The sequence below is a fragment of the Pyrgilauda ruficollis genome, unplaced genomic scaffold, assembly GCF_017590135.1.
Source record: "Pyrgilauda ruficollis isolate IOZ18807 unplaced genomic scaffold, ASM1759013v1 scaffold55, whole genome shotgun sequence".
NCBI classification, from domain to species: domain Eukaryota; kingdom Metazoa; phylum Chordata; class Aves; order Passeriformes; family Passeridae; genus Pyrgilauda; species Pyrgilauda ruficollis.
The window spans coordinates 8806787-8831942 of NW_024527155.1; the positions used below are offsets into that span (position 1 = coordinate 8806787).

The window sequence follows — 25156 nt, forward strand, 5'->3', positions numbered from 1 at the left end:
TCTGACTCCTCCAGCTTCCCTCCCAGAGACCAGCTATATACTCTGCTGTTGCTGTAAGACCTGGCATTCTTGTGCCACAGATATATAATTTAAGATGGTATTTTATTCTGTTTTACTGGTTACGGGATTATGGTGTATTGAAGAAAAATCACTTGTCCTGGTCAGTCAGTCTGACTAATTAAAAGGCAAAAAATTTAAGAGAAAGGGAAAAAAAGGAAAGAAAAATTTAAAAAAGAAAAGTAAAAGAAATAAGCAGAAAGATGAAAAATAGAGGTGTTCAGTGAAAAAGAATGACCAGGATCACAAACATCACATCCTAGTTTGGTTTTGAGGCTGCCTGCATTTCAGGATTAGTGTGGCTGGGCTCTGCAGAGGGTTCTCTGGTCACCATGTGCACAGCAGCCATGTTAGGTGAGTTTATTGCTCCCAGCGCAGCTGCTCTGGGGTGATTTTACTGCCTGTGTACCTCAGTTTTATGCTTCACATTTCTGTCTTTCACAAACAATTCCACATAACAGAGTTGCATGTTTGATCCTTGAACAACTTGAATATACGTTTTTACATGTCAGATGATTCTCTGTTGCCAGGGCACTTTCTTTTAAAAATTCCTTTCTTCCATTGTGATTAAAAGAGAAAATAAAAATAACCCAAAACCCAACCAACAAAAAAAATTCTAAACCATACAAGAAAACAAACCCCAACCAACCAACCAACCAACCAACCAAAAACCCAAACAAACAAACAAACAAACAAAAGGAAGGAAGGAAAAACCCCTGTAGAAATAGCCACAGCTCCACAGAACAGAAATTTTGAATTTCAGCCAGCTCTGCTTAGGAATTCCTAGCTCATTTTCAGGATCATACATAGGTCAAGGGCAGCTTTTTTGATTTAATACTTCAAGTGTAGGTTTAATTGTTTGGCTAACTTATCATTCAAATCTCTACTAGTCATATAATAGCCATGATGCATAGAAGAATCTTGTTTTCAGTCTGAACAGGTCTCCTTTTTTTTCCTTGAGAATTTCTCTTGTTGAATACCTTCTTTCTGCCCTCAAAAAAAAACCACATTCAACCTAACTCATCTGCATGTTGAAAGATTTCCCAGTGACATGATGCAATGGATAGCAATGGAGCTTGAGCTGGAAGATATGAGTTGGACTGACTTCTCCATTGACTTGTTACGTGTCTTAAGTGAATAATTTCAGCTCAGTGTCTCAGTTTTCCTGTTTCCTATGTGGATGCACTGTTGGTTCCTTCCTTCATTTCTATGTTTTGTGCTATTTACTGCCTTTGCTGTGTGTGTAGACTCTTCCTTTTCTGCTCCGTGGTTGTCAGTGTTTCAGTCCTTCCATCACCATAGATGCTATTAGAGTAGATGAGCCCTGCAGGCTTAATTTTCAGAAGAACTTAAAAGTAGCTCAGTTCCCAGCTGAGTACCTACTTCTCATGGACTCAATGGTGGTTTTCTTTTTTTTCCTGTGAAATAGTAAATGAAGAGATGGAGTGTGTGTGGGCTCATATGGGAAAGCAGACCTTCCCAGTCTTTGAGGTTTTATCTCTCAAGAAAGTTACTTTACTATTTACACTTAATTTGCTGCTTTTTCCTAGTAATTTTTGAACCACCATGTCTTACCTGCTTTTTCTTTGTGTATTTTGCATAATACTTCTGACTTTAGTCTTAGAACAGGGCGTTGATTTGACTGGTTCCATTGATGGAAAAGAATAGTATTGAGCCCTTTTCTGACACCAGGCTATTCTGTAGCAAAGGACAGTTTGTGAAACAGGAGAGAGTTCACGTAAGAATTGAAAGAGCACATTTGTACAAAACCCAGTGGGAAAAGCTCTACCGTCAAACCAGCCCCGGCTGTTGAGGCAGATGCCTGCCTTTGCTTTTTTTGTTTATATTCCAACAAATCAAAGCTGACCTGTGTTGTTATCGGAGTAGAGCAGCAGGTGCAAAAAAATAACTCCGCTGCCAACTCAAACGAAAGGGTAAGACTAATACCCTCTGGGAGGTATTGAGGAGATAACAGAGAGCCATGCCAGCAACTGAATTAACGGCTCTATTTACGGTGGGTTTTACTTAATAACCTGCTCCTAACACTGACACATAAATACTCCATTGTATTGTTTAACGCAACCACTGGAGAAATCAATGGAAACAGGATGGGCAGCTCTTGCTGTGCCAGGTGAGAAGGAGCGACGCCACGGAAGCGTTGCTCCTCTAACCACAGGCAGGAGGGAGACAAGGAAGGTGGGAAGGTGTTCTTGGCTTTTACAGAGGTGGGGAGACATCATTTCCCACAACTTCTTGGCTTACCTGTAGAAAGCAGCTACAGAGCAAGGAAACCTCATTCCCCTAATTTCTGTTTGCTTTTATAAAGGCAGTGAGCATAAACAGGTGGTGGCATATATGTAAAATACTGTCCCAGTGACATGTGGCTCTGGGAGGCTCACAAGCCTGGGAGCAAGGGGGAAGCGAGCCTGCTGCTACACCAGCGGTACAGCAGCCACTGCAGTGGGATGCTGGGGAAGTGGTCTTGCAATCTCTTACTCTTTTCTCAACAAATACAATATGAAGAAACCACATAGATACAGCTGGGCTCCAAGTAAATGTTTACCAAAACCACACAAATGTGAAAGACTGCGTGGTAGCAAAAGTAATGGTCTGACAGCAGCTTTCTGAAACGGTGTCAGTGGGCTCCACTGGGCTGTTTCAGTGATAACCACCCACGTGGGGACAATTTCCTTTGCAGAGATTCACCTTAGGATACTTGGTAGTCTGGGGAGGAATGCAGGGCAAGCAGGTATCCTGGATGGAGCTATCCCATAGGTGGGATCAGCAAGTCCCAGCTTGGTGAGAGGGTATGTGGCAGAGGAGTTAATAGCAAAATAAACCCTTTCTTGTCAGCTCTGCAGAATGACTCTTCCCACCATGAACCCTGCATTAGCTCTGCTACATCTCCTCTTTGAAACATGCTTTTTCTATCCCATCAGCAAAAAAGTGTGATCATATTGTGGTTAGTCAGGCAGTGGGTTGTAACATGGTAGAAATACTTCTATCAACTAGGCTGGATCCCCAGAAAGCTGCATAGTTTAGCATAAAATTCTTTGTGCTTAATTTCCAGCTTCTCTGCCCTAGCTAATCTGTGCTGCGGCCCTCACGTATTTAATGAGGAGCACAAACAGTTTGTTGATTGAATGAATCAACTAATGTAAAAAGTAGTAGTCCACTGGGAAAATTTGCACATTCCCCAAGACAACTTGCTGCTTTGGGTCTCCATCCCAAGTTCCTGATTCTGTTTGCTTCTTGCTAGAAACCAGCCCTAAAGAGGAACCTTGCAGTTTCCAGGTAGATGCCCTTTATTAAAAAAAACATATGAAACAGAGTTTAGGAAAAGAAAAGAGAAAAAACACAATTACTTGCTTTTTTTTTTTTTTTTTTTTTTTTTTTTAAGTAGGCAAATTAGTGGTTGTTACTGTTGAAAACCAGACAAAAGTCCCATAACAAAAGAGAAGTGTTGGTGGTGATAGTGGTTAAAGTGAACTTCCACATGAAATACTGGCTGCTGCTGCAGCATGTATCTAAGTGGCTGTTATGTCAGCACCGAGTCAGCATCTAATAAGAGCCAAACATGAATACAAACAGAATTATTACTGTTATTATTGTCATTATTCACTAACAACTGAACAGTCACACAGGCTATATTAGCAGCATGGAAAACATTTCCCTCAATACGCTGTTGGTCTTTAAAGCAATGCAAAGAGAAGCTGTCGTGGAAGGTAGAGGGAAGTGGTTGGGGAACCAGAGCCAAGGGAGAAGGAGAAGGTGTTAGAACATGATGGTAATATTTTGTTAGCTGATGAGGTTCATGCGTAATTATAGACGTGTGGCTTGTCAAGTTACAGGGCCATCTAGAGTGCTTTTTGGCCATTTGTATATTTAGTGTATTGTAAGCAAAAGAAAGGTGTTTAGCAAAAGGAGATTAGGGAGATGAGCTGGCTCCTGGTTAGAGGAAGGATGTACCAGAGAGATAGGAAGGACATGAAAGGAGGTGTGGAGTTGTTCCATGAGGTGTGGTATTAAGTGCTGAAAGAAGAATAAAGAGCAAAGGCAGTTTTTCCCATTATTGTGTTTCCAAGACTCTGTATCCCTGAGGCTAGCCTGATGAATCTATGGCAAATGACTTCTAAATATTCAGGAAAAAATGGTTGACCCAAATTATCATGAACTTGCTGAGGTGGTGCAGACAGACAGTAATGAAAGCATTGCTATATGGCAGTCAAAGCCAACTCTGAAAAATAAAAAAGAAAATAGCCCACTTATTTTTGGCCAGTTTTTAGTGAATCTATCTACTTGTTCCAGACATTCTAAGAATACATTACTGCAAATATAATCCAAATATCTATCACAAGAAATAAATTTTTTTCTTGACTCACTTTTGTATCAGCTCTATGATAGCTATTTCACTAATATTATTATATGGATCTGTGCACAGTACTTTGGTGAAAAGGAGGATGAGGTTTTTGACAGTAAAATAAATGATGATATTATTCATTTCATGTTCAAAAACTAGTGGCATGGCAAGAAGGTGCACATCTAGCCTGTAATGTGACAGGAAAGCATGGATCTGAAATACCAGATCTTTGTTAAGTGGCAGGTTCCATTTCACTGTTTTCTCTGCTAAAGTAACATGACAATGGGGAAAATTTGAAGTACAAACCCTTGGTAGTTAACACTGTCAGTCATATCTATGCCTTGAAGATTCTCTGTTCACAATCTGCCTTCTGTTTGCTTCAGATTTAGAAAAACAAACAAACAAAAAACCTCCTCTTTTAAAATTCTTCCTTTCATTTTACTAATGAGTACCTTGAAAATTGAAGTCAGTTCATATGAAGATTATTGGGGAAAAAAAGGGGTCAGAGAAAAACAACCTATGAAACTTTGCATATCATCAATTTTTTTTTTTCCTTGCATTCATAAAGTGAACTTTGTTCTCTCTCAAAAAGGAAACTGAACTATGGTTTTGTCTTTAAATTACATCATCAAAAGAGAGATAAGAACCAAACCCAAACCCTGGAGCAGAGGGATAGCTCAGATACAGATCTAGATCCTAACTTTTCTACCCAAGGTTCTCTTTAGTTAAAATATATATGCAAGATTTTGAAGCATCCATATGAACATGTTTAAACAACCACCACATATCTTTTACAAAAGTTGCCTTGTAGTGCATCATGAAAATAAGATCTTTAGTAATAAAATATTCCAATCAAGCTTTATTTGATTTTGTTTATCATGATCCTATCTGTAATGTAGGTATATGTAGAAACATTCCTTTCCTATTCATCTTCCTTTTTCTGGTCTTTCAGTTTACCTTCATGTATACATTTAATGTACAAGGTTCAAAGAAAACAAAAGAATAAACCAAAGTCTTCCTTTCCAAAGCCCACAACAGTAAATGATCAAGGTCTCACTATAGTCTCTGAAAGCTCACTGAGAGCTCACCAGTTTTGCACATGTGAAGGTGGGTTTATGCATATGAAGCACAGCTCTGTACTCCAAAAATACGTAAGCACAGAATCGTGCCCTTCAAAGAGTTCTAGTAGGAAATGAGATTAACCCCAAAGACCCAAACCAGAATCCTGAATACTAAAAATTTTGGAGATTATTTAGTAAATTTTCTTACAAAAATGATTCCTTGAACTTTATGGTCATAATGTGATTTAGTAACCAGATTTTGTTACTATGGCCCAAGGGCACATGAGATGGACTAAAAATGAAATGCTTCAAATGCTCAGTATGTTTTACAACAAATACTGAGTGTGATCAGAGTGTGTCTTCATATGAACTTTCTTCAAAGATTTCTAAGACTTTTTCAGTTCTCTTAGTGGTGTGTCTTGAGGTTATCATCAAACAGGTCAAGCTGCATAGACTGTCCCCTTAATGGTACCTTGCAGGCCACAGCAAAGTAGTCCAAAGTTGGACTTTTTGTTGTGAAACAGATGCCTGTGCATAGTCAGCCTGCAGATGAGTTGTTTCTTTTGAGGCTTCTCTCTGCTCTATAGGCACTATAGGTATGGAAATAAGGATGTGTGTGCTAGCTATAACTGAATCTACATGGCCAGAAGAGATGCTAACATGCTGCAGAAAAGGTCACATCTGAAAGTGAGCCATGGCAAGCATGATACCTTATGTGGGAGTCTGGCACAGACACCAGGCATGAACCTGAGACCTTTGCAAATTAGACAGATAAAGATCACAGGGCAATCTTTGGGTCAGCCGTGGCTGTATGTATAGACACACTGCCTCAGACTAGGACCCTGGAGCCCTGGTAGTAATGCACATTAAATGAAAGGGAATAAAAAAAACCCATAACAGAAGACCCAAAGCTCACAGTAACATGCAAACAGGCTTTCAACATTCATATATTCAGTTTGTGCCTGCCCTTACCACCACTGGAGATGTAAAATAGCTGGTTGGAATGCAAAGCAGCTAATTGATCATATACATTACAAGTACAAGGCATTTATGTTTCTGAAGCAGCCGTATGTGTAAAACAAGTCCACGTGCTATGTCCTACATGTCCTTTGTGACGTCTTGAAAACTCTGCCCATTTAGTAGTCTTTTGATTTTTCGAGAAAAGTATTAAAAATCCAGATTTTGTTACTCTTCAGTTGCAATTATCACTTGGTATTATTTATTTTAGATTACTGTGTAAGTCTTTGACTGTAATCCAAGATGCAGTAATGATCTAAAATATTTAACATACTCTGTAGATACTTGTTCCATAAACTCCAAGCCCTGAAAAGCAGGGATTGTGTCTTCACTGTGTACATAACACACTTCAAAGAAAATAGGCCCAGGTGAAATCTACATTTGAAGTTCAGCCATGATGGTAAAAGGGGAAAAATGGGGAACAATCCCATGGGTAAATATGCCAAAAGAGATCCACCCTTTTGGACACGCCAGGAGGAGCTGCACTGAGCTTGTCTCAGCTAGAAGTCACTCTTAGACTTTGCATAGCTTACAGGTGGAGTCATGGCTTAGTAGTTTCAGTCTGTTTTGCCCTAGACGTTGTTGTGTTTTGTGCAGAGTCCATGGGGAGGGCTGGGGGCCCCTTCCCCTGTGGACCCCTTTCTCTTATGGGCTCCCCTTCCATGGCCCCTTAGTTCACTTCAGAGTTGTGTCCATGAGCAACTACACAAATTGATACCAGAACAATCACTCTGGTTGTACTACAGGATTCAGTCGCTTTCTCTGTACCGCTTATTCACCTTTCCTCTGTTTGGATTTTTCATGTCATTTTCTATAAGGTGTTCTCGAATTCTCGTTCAAAGAAAGGAGAAACTCTTTATATGGTTGTTAAGATTCATTGGGTTGAATGTGGAAATGGGGATCAGAGTAATTTATTTTCAGAGCACACCTGTAGTGCAATAAAATAATTCGCATAGAGTGCACTATACAGTGTTCAAGGTTCAAGGATTTGTAAATATGTTTTTCTGTAATGCTGGATTTGCTCCACAGGCAGGCCATGGCTCCTTGCTCTTTCCATTACTGCTGTTTACTCAGAGTGGTCAGGTGGTCATGGAAGAGAAGAAGAGCAGAGCAAATGACCTGCTTCTAAGTGCCAACTTGCTGGGTTGTGGCTCAGCCAAAGCTCCTTCAGACTCCAGTGAGAGCTTTTACTAAGAGAGGTCTTCAGGGTTTGGTCTTAAAATACCACCTGATATAATGAATGTTGGTGAAAGAGGTTTTTTTTAAATGCATTAATCCCTTCTAACAGGACTCTTACTAGAAGGAATTTTGCTGAACACCAGTGCACAACTATATCTAACTGTGCTGGCTGAGTAAATTGTGATTTGTATAGTGTTATAACTCCAGAGACAGCACCTCTTTAGGGGAACAGAATGAGGTTGTGTGTACAGACACCTGCCATGCAGACATAGACATGTATGTGTGTATGTCTATAAAAATACATGTGATTATGTACTCAAATGATATTTCATCCGTGCTTTCATTTATAATGTACCATGTCACAGTAGAGGGAAGGATCTCAATGTTTTTTTATATTATTTTCCAAAATATCAGCTCAGTTAGAATCCCTTTTAATACAGTTTCCAGAGGAAATGAAGCTTTCCTGGTAATTCTGTGTTTTGGCTTTTACATATGGCCTATAACAATCTTTGAGTTTCATCACCAATTTTAATTAAATTTGATATGGGGGTGGAAGTCCCAGAGATAGGAAGTTTTTACAAGATTAATGAAAACTGGCTGCCAAGTACAGAAGGAAACTCCATTAATACTCGATCTGAAAGAAAGAGTGACGCTTGAGCTCACTGCTTTGAGACAATGAGATATTATGAATGCCCCAACCGTGGGAAAAACTTCAATCAGCACTCACATCTTACTAGACACTAGAGAATCCAACCACAAGATGCACATTCATAGGAAACCAGGCTTCATTAGTTCCACAATTCACTTTGATACATGGAATATAATTAAAAGAAAACTGAACATCTTATGTGTCCTTCCCCTTGAGGTTTCACACCCTTTAACCAGATTGGTCTGTACACTGGGGAGATTTGAGCATTTGGCTCTGGACTAATAAGGAACACGCTGCTTCCAATATCCTGACTCAAAATCTTTTCAAGTATGGGATGAGCCACTGCTATAAGCATAAATCTTCCATTAATTTTTTAGCAAAGAAAGGCATATACAGGACGACATGAAGAAAATCCCAGTTCAGTTTTCATACAGAATATATTGTTGAGCATAATGCTATATGCTTCCAAGCAAAGGTGTGGAAGTTGTTAGTAGGACTTTGTAATCCTCCTGAACAAAGTGCTAGAATGATTTCCAAAGAAGGAACACCCTTGCATTAAGATAAAGGAGGTGACCTGAAAATTTTCAAGACACCAGAAAACCTGTTCCTTGAGTAATGCGCAGAACTTAGGCAAAGTTTAGGTTAAAGCTAAATCCAGTCCTCCTTCTGTGATTAATATCATATTTTTAATTCTCCCTCTTAGGCACAATTGTTCCTACAGGTGATACTAGAAATTAATTAAGTTATTGAGGTTGTGATAATTTATTTAGCTTCCAAAACTGGAATGATTGATTGAATTTTGAAGCAAGTTCCATGGACATTATTTGAAAATAATATTAATTTTGTTCAGGGATATGATGAAGACCAATTGTCTGTTAGACTGTGACAGGGAGAGGACATTTTAAAGGAAAATAACTAAAATCCAGATCTCAGGAAGAGGCTGACAGAGTTCTTCTTTTCAGATCTCTAATGCAACACACATGATTTTGTTTGTTTAATTATCCATGGCTTCAGTTGCTGAATAAAAGTGTCATGGGATCTTTTGGCTTGGATATTCTCCTGATTAGTTATGAAGAAGAAAAAATTAACTAAATTTTCAGGACAAAATTACACAGAAATAATTTCGGTTCGTATGCACATTTTCCCAGACGTACTTGTAAGCCTTTTACACAAGTTATGAAATCTGTGTTGAATTCCAGAAGCTACAGAAGTTGTGGAATACAAAACCACATAACGCAGTACTTTTAATTCTGAGAGAGCTTCTGAAAATGTGAATTCAGATCAATGGATTTAAGTTATGAAGTGTGTATGAAGTGCATATTACAATTTTTAAAAAATAAGTAAGTTCAACAAACTAAGTTTCTAACTGTGTTTTCCTAATCCTCAGTTTTTATTGTTTTCCTAGAATAGCTGGTATTTTACCTCACCTCTATTTGATACTGTAATAAGGTCTTTTTCATTAATATTTAATTAATTTGTACCTAATTTTCTTTAATGATTTAAACCAAATTTAAAGAAATAACTTGATACATCATCAACCTTTACAGCCTCAGAAGTGTATGTATTGACTGTCAAACATACATTATTGCTTAAAAGTTCTACACATCAAGTATATAATTTATATACATTGTAGGCTGAATGTGTTTATAGTCATGAGATTGAATTAAAATTCTTTCTCATACCTTGTCACTCACAGTGCTAAGTCGCTTGGCCTTTGCACAGGGCTGAAAGAAGTCTTCTAACTTGTATAAATGTACTGACTGATGTGATAATCATCTTTCATTTGGCCAGAATGGGACAAGAAGTATCTCAATCGTTAATGTTTTATAACCTGATATATCTACTATGAGAAATTAAATCCTCCTTGCTAGTGGTCACTGAATCACTGATTGACTAGAATTAAAAGTGGAAAGTGACTGACAAATCATCCATTTGTCAGTTTGATTTTGCCATTCTGTGTAGCTACCAAAAAAAAAAAAAAAAAAAGCCCTAAACTATTTATATTGTAAAACACCATTCTCTGTGATAAACTTCCTTAAACTTCCTAGGGCTTTGGCTTTTTAAGCAATTGTCAGTAACCTCTCTCCCTTTCCCTCTCTAGATACTTAGTGGGGTAGGGGGTGCAGGGAGGAGCGGGGAAGAAGTAGATACTTGTAAGTTTTAAGTTACATGGTTTATTTTAAATGACAGAGGAAAATACCAATCCAAGTAATTTTCAGACTGCTCCTTTAAAACCAAGGTTGTAAGTGTTTCTATTGAATCCTTGTCTTTTACCAAAAAGGTTGCTGACGTGAGCTTGTAGGGGGTAGAGATGTGCTCTCAGTGGATGTTTTTTCACTGGCCTCAGTGGATAAACAGCCAAGACAAGTGACTTTACCCTTCACAAGTCTATTTTGTATTTCATAACCTTTTTAATTCTAGGGTGAAGTCTAGTTGCATGCACATGCCATCCTGATGTCTAATGTTTTGTTTTTACTTTGCAGCTTTCAATATTTTTGAACAGGGGTTTGGTTTTCTTTTTTTTTCCCCTGTGTATATAAAAATTACAATCTAAAGCCCTTGTAATATTTAACAAATTACTTTCCCAATGTCCTCAGAAATATATTTGGTTATTATGTATATTTTTAAGCTTTACAACTTCACACCACTGAAAGATAATGTAAAATATTAAGAATACCCATCACTAGGGAATTTTGTATATTTTCATTGGAATGATTAAACATGGGATAAATGTAACATTTTTCTAGAATGTCATACATGTAGGTTTTTTGTCTTTAAAAAGGACAGGACAATCTTACTCATGGTGCTAATGCTAGGATACATGGAAAAGAAAGTTTACTTGAAAGGAGGAATGCTGTCTTGGGGGTGGTGTCACTCCAAAATATTGATTCTGTACAGAGAGGCACAAGAATGGCTGTCTCATTTACAAGATCTTTGACCATCTGATTTTTTTGGTGGGTTGAAATGTATGATCTGTGATATTTGTTACCAAGTAGTGTTATAGACACTGCTGACACAGATCTGATAAGAAACTGGGTCAGCTGACAAGATATTCCCTGTAAGGCTACCTCCCTGTAACATTATGTGTATCCTTCTGTGTGAAGGATTTTCTGAGCATGGCTTGTAGTCTACCGTATAGTTTCATTTGCAGTTATTGTAAAGTTCTTTCAGTCTCCTGAATGATAAAAAAAAAAAAAAAAAAAAAAGGAAGAACTTGTTTAAATCACATTTCTCTTTAAAGCAGAAAAAAAGTAAAACTATTTAGTATTTAATTTCTCAAAGCTTGGCAGTTTTCATGTATTGCTCTGTCAGGAGCCTTGTCTTTTCATTCGGCTTCTTTTCTGATTACAGATTATTCATTTATGGATGGGCAGCTGTAGAAACTTGCTTCTTGCGTATGCAAATTAATCATGGTAATGTTTATCATAAGGAGATTTTGTGGCAGTGGAAAAGGGGTTGTGTCAACATGTTCTTGATTTCAGTTGTATCTTCTACAAATGGAATAGGCCTCCTTGCTTCACCTTCAGTGGATTTTTTTTTTTTTTTTGCCATTTACCTCTTGGACTAGACACCGCTCACTAAGCAAGCTGTTTGATTCACTTACAGATCATGATTTTGGAAGGAGCTGGCAGGATGAGTATCAATTCCAGCAGCAATCTACTCCACCAGCAGCCTTCCTGGACAGATGGATATTCCACATGCAATGGTAGGAGGAATTCAACTGCTCTGAGCCATATTCTCTTTTGGGAGGCCGGGGAAAAATGGGCTGCTACACCTTTAAGCATGTACAAGTATTGTTTTTCAGTAGTACTAATTTACGGAGTTTTACTTCTGGTAAGAAAAATTTTCATTTGTTACTTCATTTGTAAAAAGCTGAACTTACAATAGGGACCAGTTTATTGTTCATTTCCTTACTAGCTCTCTTTCTTAAAATGTAATGGTGTTGAAAGTGCCAGAAGTTCTCTCTTCTCAGTCCAGAATTCTTTCTCTCGTACTTTTACCCCTCGTGCTTCCTCTGAACCAACATTACCATTTAATGCTAATCACCCCTCTGGCTTTACAGGGGAATAGTATTTTTGGTCCTTTATTGTATTTGCTTTTTTGGTCCAGATTACTAGATAGCTTTCTAATTAGACTGGAATTAGAGCACTAGGTAGCTTGTGGCTTGTGATTTTTTTCTCTTTTTTTCTCCTTACTGTTTTCTGATTATATATCCGGGTATATAGAAATGTATTCATATATATTCTCTCAGTATAAAAATATATATAAACGTATATCTCTATAGATGCTTGACATAATTTTAGAATTCTTTTCATTATTCAGTGGACAGGTAAAACTTAAAATCTAAGTGGACAATCATATGCTGCTCTTGTCCTTCAGATCCAGAAAATACTACATCAAAACTTACAATTAAAGTTCCCACTTCATGAAATGCTTATTCTTTTTATGTGTAATTTCTAAATACACAGGAATATATCAACATGTGCTTAAAAAATGTGCCTGTTTTTCTATAACAGTGTCATACAGAAAAAAAGTCATGTCTGAGTTTCACTCTTCCACAGGATTTCACGGAGGGAAATGGTGGGGGTCTATATCAAATTTCCAGGGTGAAACCCCTCAGGATTCACTTACGTTTTAGAGGGACAGGAAGCTCAAAGTTCAGACCAGTCTGCACAGTAATTCACCACTGCACTTACTTTTACCTAAGCTACTTTCTCCTCTCACAAAAGTATCTTTCCTAATATTGGGATTCTAGTGACCTTTGAAATCACTTTACTCTTCTGAAGTGATAAGAATACAAATCAACCTCTTTTTCAGGGGATATTTGACAGCTCCAGCAAACCTTTATTCTCTGACATACCACACTTTAAATAATTTCCACACTCATTCCCCACATCCTTCAATAGGAGGATGAGGAACAGTCCTGCAAACTCCCTAAGTTACTTACACAAGCCTTGTTGGCTAATATTGATAAAGAAAGTTAAATAACTATGGGGTTTGTTTTTGTGTTACCTGGAAAGTGTGTCCTGTACCTCATCTGAAGAGACCTGAGGTCTAATGCACCTGAGTTAAGGTGATTTCCTAAAATGTGCCAATTCTGGTGCGTGTGGTCCTCCTGGCAATATCCACTGTTGTTAGTATTTCTCACTGTGTGGTTAATTTTTTTCTAGAGGAGTCTGGGAACAGACTGGTGCCATATCCTGGAGCGGGGTCCCTGCAGAGCTAGGCCATGGCAGTCTCTCCTCCCTCTGCAATCTCTAATTCCCTCATCCTTAAACCCTTCTTGCACTTGTGAACATTTTATCTCACAGTCACCTCTGTCTGGCATTCCAGTCCATTTTCCTCCTTTCCCAGGGAATAAATTGCACTGAACTCTGTGAGGACAGACAAAGCAATCCTGCCTTTGCTCTTATCTTACATAATGATCCTAGCCCATGTACAATTTCTTCCATTTGCACATGCAAATTACTGTCGTGCAATGACATACAACTGAGAGCAATTTAAGAGATTGCCAAAAAAAGACTCAGACATTCTAACAAGAAAATTAGGCAGCTTCCATAGCTAATAATGAGTTTTATAACTATATTCAGAAACCACTTTACATGACTACAGCAATAATCTGCACCATCAGAATGCCATCTCTGTCATGAAACCATGGCCCACACTGATAGGCTTTTACTGTGGAGCAGCATGAAAGTGCCTTTAACCTTCCTTTTCCTAACCCTACAATTAATATTTAGCCCCTACTAAGTTCTTATTCAAAGAAAGTTTTCACGTCACCTTATGAGAGTTTTGCAAGGCTTTTCCATCATTTTCTGATGCAGTAATTTTCCCACACATCCCTTTTCAACAGTATTTCTGTAAAGTATCTTCCCTCAGAGAATTTTGGTGTATTTAGCCAACATTAATAAGTTAATTCCTGCAAATCAATCAGCCAAGACATGTGTAATGAAACAATGCCCAATTTTTAGTTGGAAAACTGAGGCCAAAACCCCCACAATATCTTCTCCAGCAATAGCTACTGAGCCAATGTTAAGGAGTGAGAAAAGCGTCTAGATCTGTAGACTTCCAAGACATGCAATTTGGCTATAGATCTTATTGTTGATGACTATTATGCTATCAGAGATAGTAAATATTTTTTTTCTTTTCCAGTATCCAGTAGCTTCTATGGAACCCAGTGGCACGAAATACACCCGCAGTACTGGACTAAGTTTCAAGTCTGGGAGTGGCTGCAGCACCTCCTTGATACCAACCAACTGGATGCCAACTGCATACCTTTCCAGGAGTTTGATATCAATGGGGAACATCTGTGTAGTATGAGCCTGCAGGAATTCACTCAGGCAGCTGGGACAGCAGGACAACTGCTTTACAGCAACCTCCAACACCTAAAATGGAATGGTAAATAGATATTAGAGAGAGACACACGCACATTAGTCTGAATTCTGAGATCTTCAGAAGTCATTTACGCTCCCCAGAAGCCTGCCTGGCAGATTATACTTGCTCTGTTTGCTATTCTGCTTATAGCTCATTTATGGTATTGCTAAATTTCTTGGATATGACTTAAGGCAGAAATCTAAAGGATGAAGAAGAGAGAGAATGTTTTCCGCTCCAAAATCAGCCCTCTGGCTCAGGTGTAGAAGTTGCTGCTTGAAGCTAATACATTTGATTCCTCTCTGCTTATTCTCATACTTCCTATCTGCCAATTTGCTTTCTTGCAGGTCAGTGTGGAAGTGACATGTACCAATCTCATAATGTCATTGTGAAGACAGAGCAAACAGGTGAGTAGCAGCTGGGTAAAATGTCCTTTGAAAAGAGGGGACCCCTCTTCCAAGGGAGACAAATCAAGGTGGCATTAAATAAAATGGAAAGTGTATCATGCAGAATTAAAGAAGTAACACAAATGTCAGTCAGTGCCTACCTCTGAAGTTTCAGGTAATACCACATGCATGTGGCCACTTTTCCTGGGAGACCTCTGCAGTATAAGCAGTCTACACTGATGTTCAGAGTTGGAATAGTTTGAGGTGCTCCATGGAGGCAGCTTTGTAGAGGACTTCATTCTACACTTCATTCAGCAAATTTCAAAACAACTATTTTAACAATATGCTCCATTAAAAAAAAAAGAAAAAAAAGGAAGAGAGACAGGGAGAAAAAATATTTTGTTGTGAAGTGCTGTTAGTGTTTGAAACACAAGGAGATTTCCAAAAACCAACTTGGAGGCAAAACAAAATGTTACATTTTAAATGTTACATTTTCTTCACAGGTTTCAATGAAACTGAAATTCAGGCAATAGTTTGGTTTCATCAAATCTGCATTTTTGCCGTTGCAGTTTTTTTTCCTGAGTGTGTTTATAGCTAGATCCCTTTCCTCCCAGGGCTTTGTTTAACTGAGAAAAGAACTTCAGCTTGATTCAACCGTCCTCTTCAGGCACAATTATTTTCCTTGTTCCTTTGCCAGATCACGGCTGTCCATATCCACACACTCTCTATCCCACTAGTCCCAGCCTTTGTACGTAGGTGTGCCCATGAGCCATGTTTTGATATCTGCTGGCAGAACAAATACTGATCTGTTGCGTGTGGTGTCTCCAACAAATACTGTCAGCCTGTTTATCCACTTAACCTGTTGGAGCCCAGCCTCTCCAGCCAGGAACATTGCCCATATTCTCCTTGCAGCAGGCAGGGATTGCAATGTGCAATCCACTCCTGATATGGGAGATGTGCATGAGGCAGCCTTGCTGCTTTCCGTGGAGGTAACTCCAGTAATCCTTTAAGTCCTGATTTATGAGATCCTGGTGTAATGTTATTTCCTCCTTCTACTAGAGATGAGGGCAAAGCACCTCAGCTGCACATCTTGGAAAGGACTAACTGGCAGGTGGTTCTCCTGGTTGTGCTGAATCAGGAATGGCCTGGTGGGCCTCTGGTGGTGCCAACCACAGCCAGTGAGAGTGGGTTAAGTTTCTGCGTGTGGGGGAGCAAGAATTGTGGATTAGAACTGCTGGGAAAGTTACTCCTTCCCAGCAGCTCTAAGAGAAGCCGCAGGGACAGGGCTGGTGGTTTTGAGGGGAAGCTCGGCTCACTCCAGTAAACCATCAAAGCTGCAAAGACATGGGTACTGAAAAAGGCCAAAATGAACAAAGGTGAACACTTTTCCCGTGTTCTGGCTGGGTAAGGCCCCGTTTTCAGAGGCAACATTAGGCAGATCAGGTGTCCAAGCAAGCAAAGGGTGTGTGCTACTGTAGGAACGCAAGGTCTGGGTGCCCAAACATGCAGCTATTAGTTAGCATGCCTGCTAAATTCCTATGTCATAAGTGGTAACTTGGCCAAACATGATTATTTAGCTGTAACTCATTTTGGGGTTTTTGATTTCATTTATATGAACATGAAAAAAATTAGGTTTAACCTAGATTTGAACCTTCTATCTCATCCCTTCTGACCTGGTTTCAAAAGAAGAGATTTCTAAGGCTTCTGACCTTAAAAATGCACTGTGAAGGAAGTAATTTCCAGACCAGTGTACAGGTCATAAAGACACTACTTCTGTTCTGCTTATATTGATCCATATGACTAGAAGGTCACTAAAAATTATTCCTCTTTAATCATGAAGGTGGTTTGTAGGTTAAGGTTGGGGACTTAGTATGCCTGGAGTAAAATGGCCCTTCATCTAGAATTAGGCTTTGATGTTTCTCACCATGTGCTTAAACAAGAAGCTGTGTTTCAGAGAGGACTTTCAAGTTCTACCATTATAGAAATACATACTCATCATAAGCATCCTTCTTTTTTACTAGATATTTGAAAACACTTTCATCTGTGTGGCTCCAACGCACTGTCATAATCATCAGGGACTGAGAATTCAGGACTGGATTGGGTAGAATTATAGTTGATCTGGCATAGGAAACCTCCTCCAAGGCCAGGCATAAATGATATACTAGTCAGGAAAAGGAAGAGCATACTACATTCTTTCCAAAGTCAGTGCTTTTTGTAAATACATTTGCCTGAATATGCAAAACTCCATGCATAATTTGAGTGAAAGGAAATAATTTTGTACATAGACCCTTCACTTCTTGGTTCTCTTTTTTTTTTTTTCTTCACATTTTAAATTCTTTCAGTGGTCAATATTTACCTCTGTGCTCTGTGCTTTTAGTGATCCAATTTTCTTTTTGGTCCTTTACCTTCAGATCCATCATTAATGGTGTCCTGGAAAGAAGAGAATTATCTTTATGACAGTGGCTATGGTAGCACAGTAGGTAACTAATATCACAATACTTCATGCATTCTGAGATGGCTTTATTGTTGTCTGAGGCTATTAGTTTAAATGTCTTCTTTTTAATTCCCAGAGTTATTGGACAGTAAAACATTCTGTCGTGCTCAGATTTCCATGATGACACCTAGTCACCAATCTCCTGGTAAGAAACTTGTAATTATATTTTTAATTGTTTGTCACTTGTCCCAGAGCTACCGACATGTAATAGTCTCTGTGGTCTTCTGTTGTAGGATTGCATCTGAGCCTCCAGTAATTTTAAACCAAGCAATGACAATTCTGACAGATTTATTAGCTGTCATTATTACAATAGCTGTCTTTAAAGAAATGCTTCTGTCTTCTCTCTGTCAAGAGGAAGATGATCAAATAATCTGTAATCGCCACATATCTTTTAAAGTGACTGAGTCAAAGGGGTAAACACTGGTGTCAGAGAGACAAGACATTCCAGCTACACCACGCTTTTCTGTGGTGTAGCGCACGGGGCAAACAAGTGTCCCATTCCTCCCCAAAGCGGCCGTGCTCCCGGTGAGCCCGTGATTCATGCTGAGCAGGCTGCTGGCTTTGGGGCCGGGCTCGGCTTGGCCTGGGGCAGCTGTAGGGCAGACACCAAGCCCTGGCCCAAACATGCCGGCACAAGGGCTTCCTCCTGCAGCCTCTCTGAGCTGACAGCTCGCTGAACCCCCCTGCCTTCCGTGAGGGAGGGCTCAGATCTGCCTGCTGAAGGGCAGGAGACACAGCAAACCTGTTCGCTGCAGCGCCTGGCCCAAGTGCAGCCTGATCACACGTGGCGAGGGCCCTGTGGGCCCTGTCCGGGCACCAGGATGGAGGCGGGTGAGGCCGTGGGGGAAGAGTAAAGCCGAGGTGGCAGGGGAGCGAGAAAGCAGGGAGGGAAAGGCGGGCTCTTCTTAGGAGGCTGTTCAGCAGAGATCTGAGGGAGAAGGCACTGGAAGTCCTGGGAGAAGAAAGGAGAGTGTGTTGCTGTAGTCCAGCCTTGCACTGGGGGCAGCCATGTGCTTCTGCACGTGGCCGTGGCCTCAGCCCCTGTGCCTGCCATTCCCTGCTCCTCCAGCCTCCTGAGCTGGATTGGCCAAGTGACATACAGTTTAAACTAAAGCACTCAGCTACGAATTAACCAAAAAAAAAAAAAAAAAAAAAAAAACCCCAAAAAACAAAAAACAAAAACAAAAAAAAAAAAAACAAAAACCAAAACAAAAGGAAAAAAAAAAAAAAAAACCCAAAAACAAAAAAAAAAAAAAAAAAAACAAAAAAAAAAAAAAAAAAAAAAAAACCAAAAAAAAAAACCCCCCAAAAAATGAGAGAGGGAGAAAACTTGACCAGAAGAAGAAAACAACCAAACCTTAAAAAACCCCAATCAAACCCCAATCAAACACCCTGTTTGCTTTCTCCACCACCTCCACCCACTCTCACAAGATGGCTACCAGGATTTCAGGGCTCTCTGGCAGGGCTGGAGACCTGTCCAGATCCCGGCACAGTGTGTTTATCTGCTGACTGCTTAAGCCTAGAGCTAGGGCGGCACGCCAAGGGCACAGCCTCCTGTAAAAACTAAATTTGTATATCCCGTAAAAAAATGGCTCATTCCTGAATCATATGCAAATAATGTGTAACCTTTTGTCAAAAGTTTTGCAAGACGGCTTTGTTGAAACTGCATCATAACTCTTTTCATCTGTCAGGCCCCAGCCTCCTAACATGGCGTGTTTGAAGCCAGTCTCCATGTAGGAGCTGTGGCAGAGCAGGAGGCTATTTACACAGCTGAAATCCAGAATAAATCACTGGCTAGGCAGAAGGCAGCTGAACTTCCAAGAATAAATTTCCATCTAAGTGGAGCATAACAAACATTTGCAAGCGAATTGTGGAATTTTAAAATGAGAAGGATTTATATGAGGGCAAATAAAGAACTGGGTCCTGCAGTCGTTACCTGGAGTTCCCACAGGCTTTTAATAACATATGGGGAATCATAATCTGAGGAAAGGCAGTGAAATAAGCCTCATTTTACTTCCCCCACACCACACCCCCCTCCAAGCTGAGTGAGGTTCAGGCTAGTTCCTGCTCTTTGAGAGTAGGAAGGCAAAATGACTCAGAGCACGTTTGCTGCTTGGGGGTCAGGGGCAGTAATTTATCAGACTTAGAATAGCAGAGGTTAGGCCTATCCCCACGGTCTTGTTCAGTTTATGTTTCCAGTTATGTATGAATAAAGCAAGTGTGTGAATAACTTTGCATCTACCTTTTCACATGCAGTTATTGCAGTAGCTTGTGCAAATCTGACAAGTTTCTATGCAAATAAATATTTCCTGTGAGTCATTTTCCCATGCAAATGCCTGGTTTCCATGAAAAGTATGATAATTGTGCATTCATAGAAGCTGGGAAAACATGCGTGGGACCTTCAGCTTTGCTTTATGGGATTCAGGGACAAGGTATGCTGAAAAGCAAACACAGAAGGGGCTCCCTCTCAGGTCTATCCCACAGATTTTGTGAGACTTAGAGCAATCAGATGAAAGCTATTCATTAAGTACAAGAGCAGAGCCAGGCTGCGGTGGTTTGGGGGCAGGAGGGTTGAACGTGCAGACTGCGAGGTAGGTTACAGTCACGAACAGGCGGAACTTCTTTTTATTTCATTTCTGAAGAAATGTTTGTGCCAGAAATCCTATTTCTCCTCTGGCTGGCTGCAGGTGATAAAGTACCATTGATGAGAAATGGCTTGTTCCTATGGCTCTGAGCCACAGAAAAATATATGCTTGTCCTGCTGCCAAAAACTCCTACCAGCGTAGCCCCTTTCCCCCACCCTGCCCCCCTATACAACAGCACTTTGCCAGTTCATTATGTTTTAGTCAGGTAGGTGTTCTGTGCATTGGTACCAGCACATACATTTCCCATTAGATCATCTCTTCAGAAACAAATAAGCCCCCAAAGATACGTGCTTCAGCAAAGACTGAGATAATGGGACAATTCAGGATTCCTTTTACAGATGTGATCATCCTATTTTTCTCTCTCTCACACACAATATGAGGTGAGGTATTTGTTAATCAAATTTAGCTTTCAAAAGCCAAATGTTTACCTCTGCATTCATTCTTTATTCATCAGTGGTCTCTTTGAGAAGTGTGCTGATTAACATACAGTACAGAAAACAAAACTCTCCCTCCTCACTTAGATTACCTTCCGAAAAGTGATTATCTTTAGAAGAGATATTTGTTCTTTTTTGTGGTTTTATTTCTTTCAACCTGCTAGTCAATGGAAAGCCTTTAATCAAATTTACAAATAGGCTTCATTTTCCTTCTCTGCAGACTCTTCAGATGCAAAAAAATCGCAAGATCATACCCCAAAGTCCCACACCAAGAAGCACAGTAAGTCAACATCCATGCTTATAAGGGTTGGTTAGCTGATTGAAGGAAAAAGAAACAAATGAAAATCAGATCCTATTTGGGAGGGAAGAGGAAGCATTTTGAATGCAAAACTCATTAAATCATTATTGTGGGTGAATTCTGAAAGTATCTGAGTACCTTGTACTGCTTGTTTACGTCATTTTTGGACTCAATATTGTTAAACTTTTCAAATTGTTTTTATCAGTGAGGGCCTATGGGGAAGCAATCACAAACCAGCTTCCTCTGCCCTGTGTTGAGCTGGGCTGGTGGAGTGGAGCAAAGGAATGATGAGGAAGACCCAGGATTTAATCAGGAGGGCCTGTGCGTGGGCACAGTCATGCTCGTGCCTGTTCCTGCCAGGTGCAGCACACACCACAGACCCTGCTCAGCATCTCCTTGCAGAACTTCTCACACATGACATCACGAGCAAGCACCTGTGCCTCAATCTTGCCACCTTCTTATCCCCTCATATGACAGTCTCTCCACGCCCCTCACCTACATTTTCTGCAAGTTTTTATCCAACCTGACTCTGAAGACAGGATACCATAATTGTGATTTCTGTACATAATACCATTAATGTACTTTACTGAGATATTTTAATGCTGAAAATATCCTGTGTATGTCTTTTCCATCCTATTTATTTCCCTGATTATAATAGGAAAGCTTAGTATTGGTCTTTCACTGAATTTTGTGGTATTTGTGTTCATCCTGTTTCAATATGACCTCCAGATTATGTCTCTTCCTGACTCTTCTTACTCTTGTTCTGTTGCTTTACCCCAGCAGAACTCCTGAACTTTATATCTGTACACGGATATCTGGGTGGTGGGGTTTTGTTTGTGTGTGTGTGTATAAAAAGGTTGTTCATGAAAGGGTTAGACAGGTCTGGTCTGAAGAAAGACCTGTGAAGAACTGAGGTCTGTCAGCCTGTTCAGCTAGAAGACAAGGCTGAAGGCTGACACATCCCAGTCTTCAGCTTCCTCAGGGATGGCAGTGGAGGGAGAGGTGCTGATCTCCTCTGTCTAGTGGCCAGTAATAGGACATGAAAAAATGGAGTGGAGGTGTTCAAGGGAAAGTTTAGACTGCACAATAGAGAAGGTTCTTTACCCAGAGGCACTGGAACAGACTCCCCAGGAAGGCGGTCACAGCACCGAGCCTGACAGAGCTCAAGGAGGATCTGGACAATGCTCTTAGTCGTATGGCTTAGTTCAAGGACGTCCTGTGAGGAGCAGGGAGTAAGACTTGATGATTTTTATAGGTCCTTTCCATCTTGAGATGTTCTGTGATTCTAACATCTCATCAGTCACAGCCTTGGTCATATACAACAGGTGACATTGGCAGTCTGGGTTAATACCCCTCATTTCCAGTTCCTTCAGTACTGCTCCATATCATGACAATAGGTTACTGATGTCCAGGTAGGCTAGGTCCTCCACATTTTAATGGGTCCAGAAAACAATTATAAGAATAAAGAAAAATATTGGATTCTTTGATTGAAATCTAATTCTACTTATACTGCACTGCATACCATTTCCAAGTTACCTTCACATCTTTGACTAGCTTGTTTCCTTCTTAATTTGATCTAATTGCATGCTTTTGAAGTCAAACCAAAGGACTGCTGTCTTTCTGGCTCACTGTGTTTGTTATTCTTCATTTGTAAACTACTTAATCTGACTTGATGGACTTTTTTTTTTTTTGACCTGGACTTTTTTATAGTAACTGTGAGACATATTTGTGATTAAAGTGAGAGGTCTACCTGTTGAGCTTGGAGATCTGTTTTCGTCTTTTCTACACCATGGTCAAACTTTTTGGTTCCCTTTCTATGTGCAGTTTTGGCTGGCCAGTTTTGTCACTGTCCTACACCTTCTTACTTACTCATTCATACAGAATGGCAGTTCACCTCCCATGCCTTCTGTCTGTCTTTTAAATGCATGGAGTTTCGGTGCCTGCTTCATGGTAGTCTCGGCTGTTTCATGTGCCACACAATAATATCAGGTTACATGCTGTGCTGTAGACAGGGATCAGGAAAAATGGGCAAATGAGATGAGGGGAAGGCTTAAATATGTTCTCTTTAGGGCAGAAACAGTGCCAAAGGCAGAAGGAAGCAGTAGGTGGTTTGGACTCTGCTTCCTCTGGTTGCTGGGGCTCCTACCTGCCTGCCTGAGGCCAATGCTTACCTGCAGTTGAAAGCTGCCAGTGTTTTTCACTTGTATATCTCTGAGGTGGGGGTCCTGTGTTCCAGAAACTATGGCCTAAGTGTTCACCCTCTGTAGATGACATAAAAATTGCAAGCATAGCAAGAGAACTCTTGAGACACTCCTTCCTGCACTCTTTGCTTTTTCAGACCCTCGAGGAACTCATCTTTGGGAATTTATTCGAGATATTCTTCTCAATCCTGAGAAAAACCCAGGATTAATCAAGTGGGAAGACAGATCAGAAGGTGTCTTCAGATTTTTAAAATCTGAAGCTGTTGCTCAGCTGTGGGGAAAGAAGAAAAACAACAGCAGCATGACTTACGAGAAACTCAGCCGGGCTATGAGGTGAGCTGGATGTTGCTGAGGAAGACCATGACACATACACAGACCAACTGGATGGAGAATTTGTCTGACTTTTAAAAATGATTTCTCAGCAGCAGAAGTTGCTTTCTTTGACAGTCTCTCAAACCAGTTTTGAGATTGTAGCACTATGTTCTTTTCCTCTCCTGTTTCTGCAGAATATATGATATATATATAACACAAACAATTGTTTATATATATATAAATTCTGTTTGGCTCCATCCAAACAACCAGTGTAGGAAGGGAATATGGTTGCAGAAACCTGAGAATGTTTAAATGTCCCATTAATGGCTGGAGACCTTGTTATTTCCAGCAACATTCAGAAACTAGCTATACCCCACATCCATTGTCTTAAAATCAGTGTTAGGATTTTCTTTCCTCTTTGATTTAACATTTTGAGAATTTTTACATATTTCTGAAATTTCAAAATGTATTTTTAAAAGGGTGCTGAGGTTTTTTCCTGGTCTGATTTTTAGATCCTGGCTTATCTGGAAAAAAACCTCTGTGAAATCTCATAAGAGTGTGTGATAAATCCAGCAGTATGCTTTGACCTGAAATGCGGTGAAATTCAAACTCAGAAGCTAATTAATATAAAGGAAAAAGAAAACATCCATTTTTCCTTCTCTTTCAATTATCATGATATTAGATATTATATATATATATCTTAATAGAAAATCAAGGCTTTTTAAACTAGCTAAAGGATTGTCTAGTTGGCAGTGACCTTTTAGGACCATAGGTGAATTTACTCTTATATCTTTTTCTGTTTTTATTTTAACAGATACTATTACAAAAGAGAAATCCTTGAGCGTGTGGATGGTCGGAGATTAGTATATAAATTTGGAAAGAATGCCCGTGGTTGGAGAGAAAATGAAAATTAAATATATCAAGAAATAACATTTAAAACACATGGATGTAAATATTCAAAGACTATTTTCTTATATTTATGTATCAAACTGGGGTGAGAAAACAATTCTACTTCTGTCGGGAAGAAAGAACATTATCATTATTGGTGTTAAAATTATTTTATTTGAAGTATGTCCTGTATGGGGAAAAAATGTACACAGTTTTCTGTGATATAAGTTAACATTATAGAATTATGATTATTTTTCCCTTCTTGTGAAGTTCTCCTCTTTTTTAAAAAAAATCATACAGGCATAATGTGATTTATGAGTCATGTAAAGAAAGGGAAGGAGCTAAATATTAGGGCATTTAGAGAGTATGATAATCCACTTTGGAAGGCAACAATAAGTGGAGGAAACAGTAAAGCATCTCTGAGCCAAGTAGCCTTCTTCCACACAGTCAGATGGTTTATAGCTTTCCTTGGCCAATACCACTTGTTCCTTCCTTCCTCTGATTTCTGAGTGTTTTAATACTTTGCTGGCTTTAGCTGCTTTTCTTGAATTAGACAGTGGGTTCCTCTTCAGCTGGCTTATCCCAGCCACAAGAACAGTGGCTCTACAAGGTGGCTGTCAGCATTTACTTGGAGAACCCATACTACCTCCACCACTGAGACCTTCTTTTGTGGGCAGATATTTAGGACCAGACCTTATCTGATACTCAGTGTTGTCCCTAACCTCCACAGAGCATTCAGCTCACCTCAGGAAAAAAGTTATTTTTGGTTAACTAATATCTTGGGGTGAACTGCTGGAAGAGCG

General features: G+C 39.7%; 1 protein-coding gene across 3 annotated transcripts in view; it reads left to right on the top strand.

Moving 5' to 3' along the window:
* Nucleotides 1–24610, top strand: part of EHF (ETS homologous factor) — a 31106-nt gene extending 6496 nt beyond the window's left edge. Inside the window, exons 2-9 of one of the 3 annotated variants that reach the window (XM_041481221.1) lie at nt 11930–12029; nt 14477–14722; nt 15043–15102; nt 17493–17561; nt 17652–17720; nt 20875–20934; nt 23291–23486; nt 24280–24610. In XM_041481221.1, the coding sequence (XP_041337155.1) occupies nt 11933–12029; nt 14477–14722; nt 15043–15102; nt 17493–17561; nt 17652–17720; nt 20875–20934; nt 23291–23486; nt 24280–24379 (897 nt within the window). In that variant the 5' untranslated portion in view covers nt 11930–11932 and the 3' untranslated portion in view covers nt 24380–24610. Of the gene's footprint in view, nt 1–11929; nt 12030–14476; nt 14723–15042; nt 15103–17492; nt 17562–17651; nt 17721–20874; nt 20935–23290; nt 23487–24279 lie in introns of those variants that run through there. The other 2 variants (XM_041481222.1, XM_041481223.1) reach the window with 2 other exon arrangements.
* Nucleotides 24611–25156: the final 546 nt, after the last annotated feature.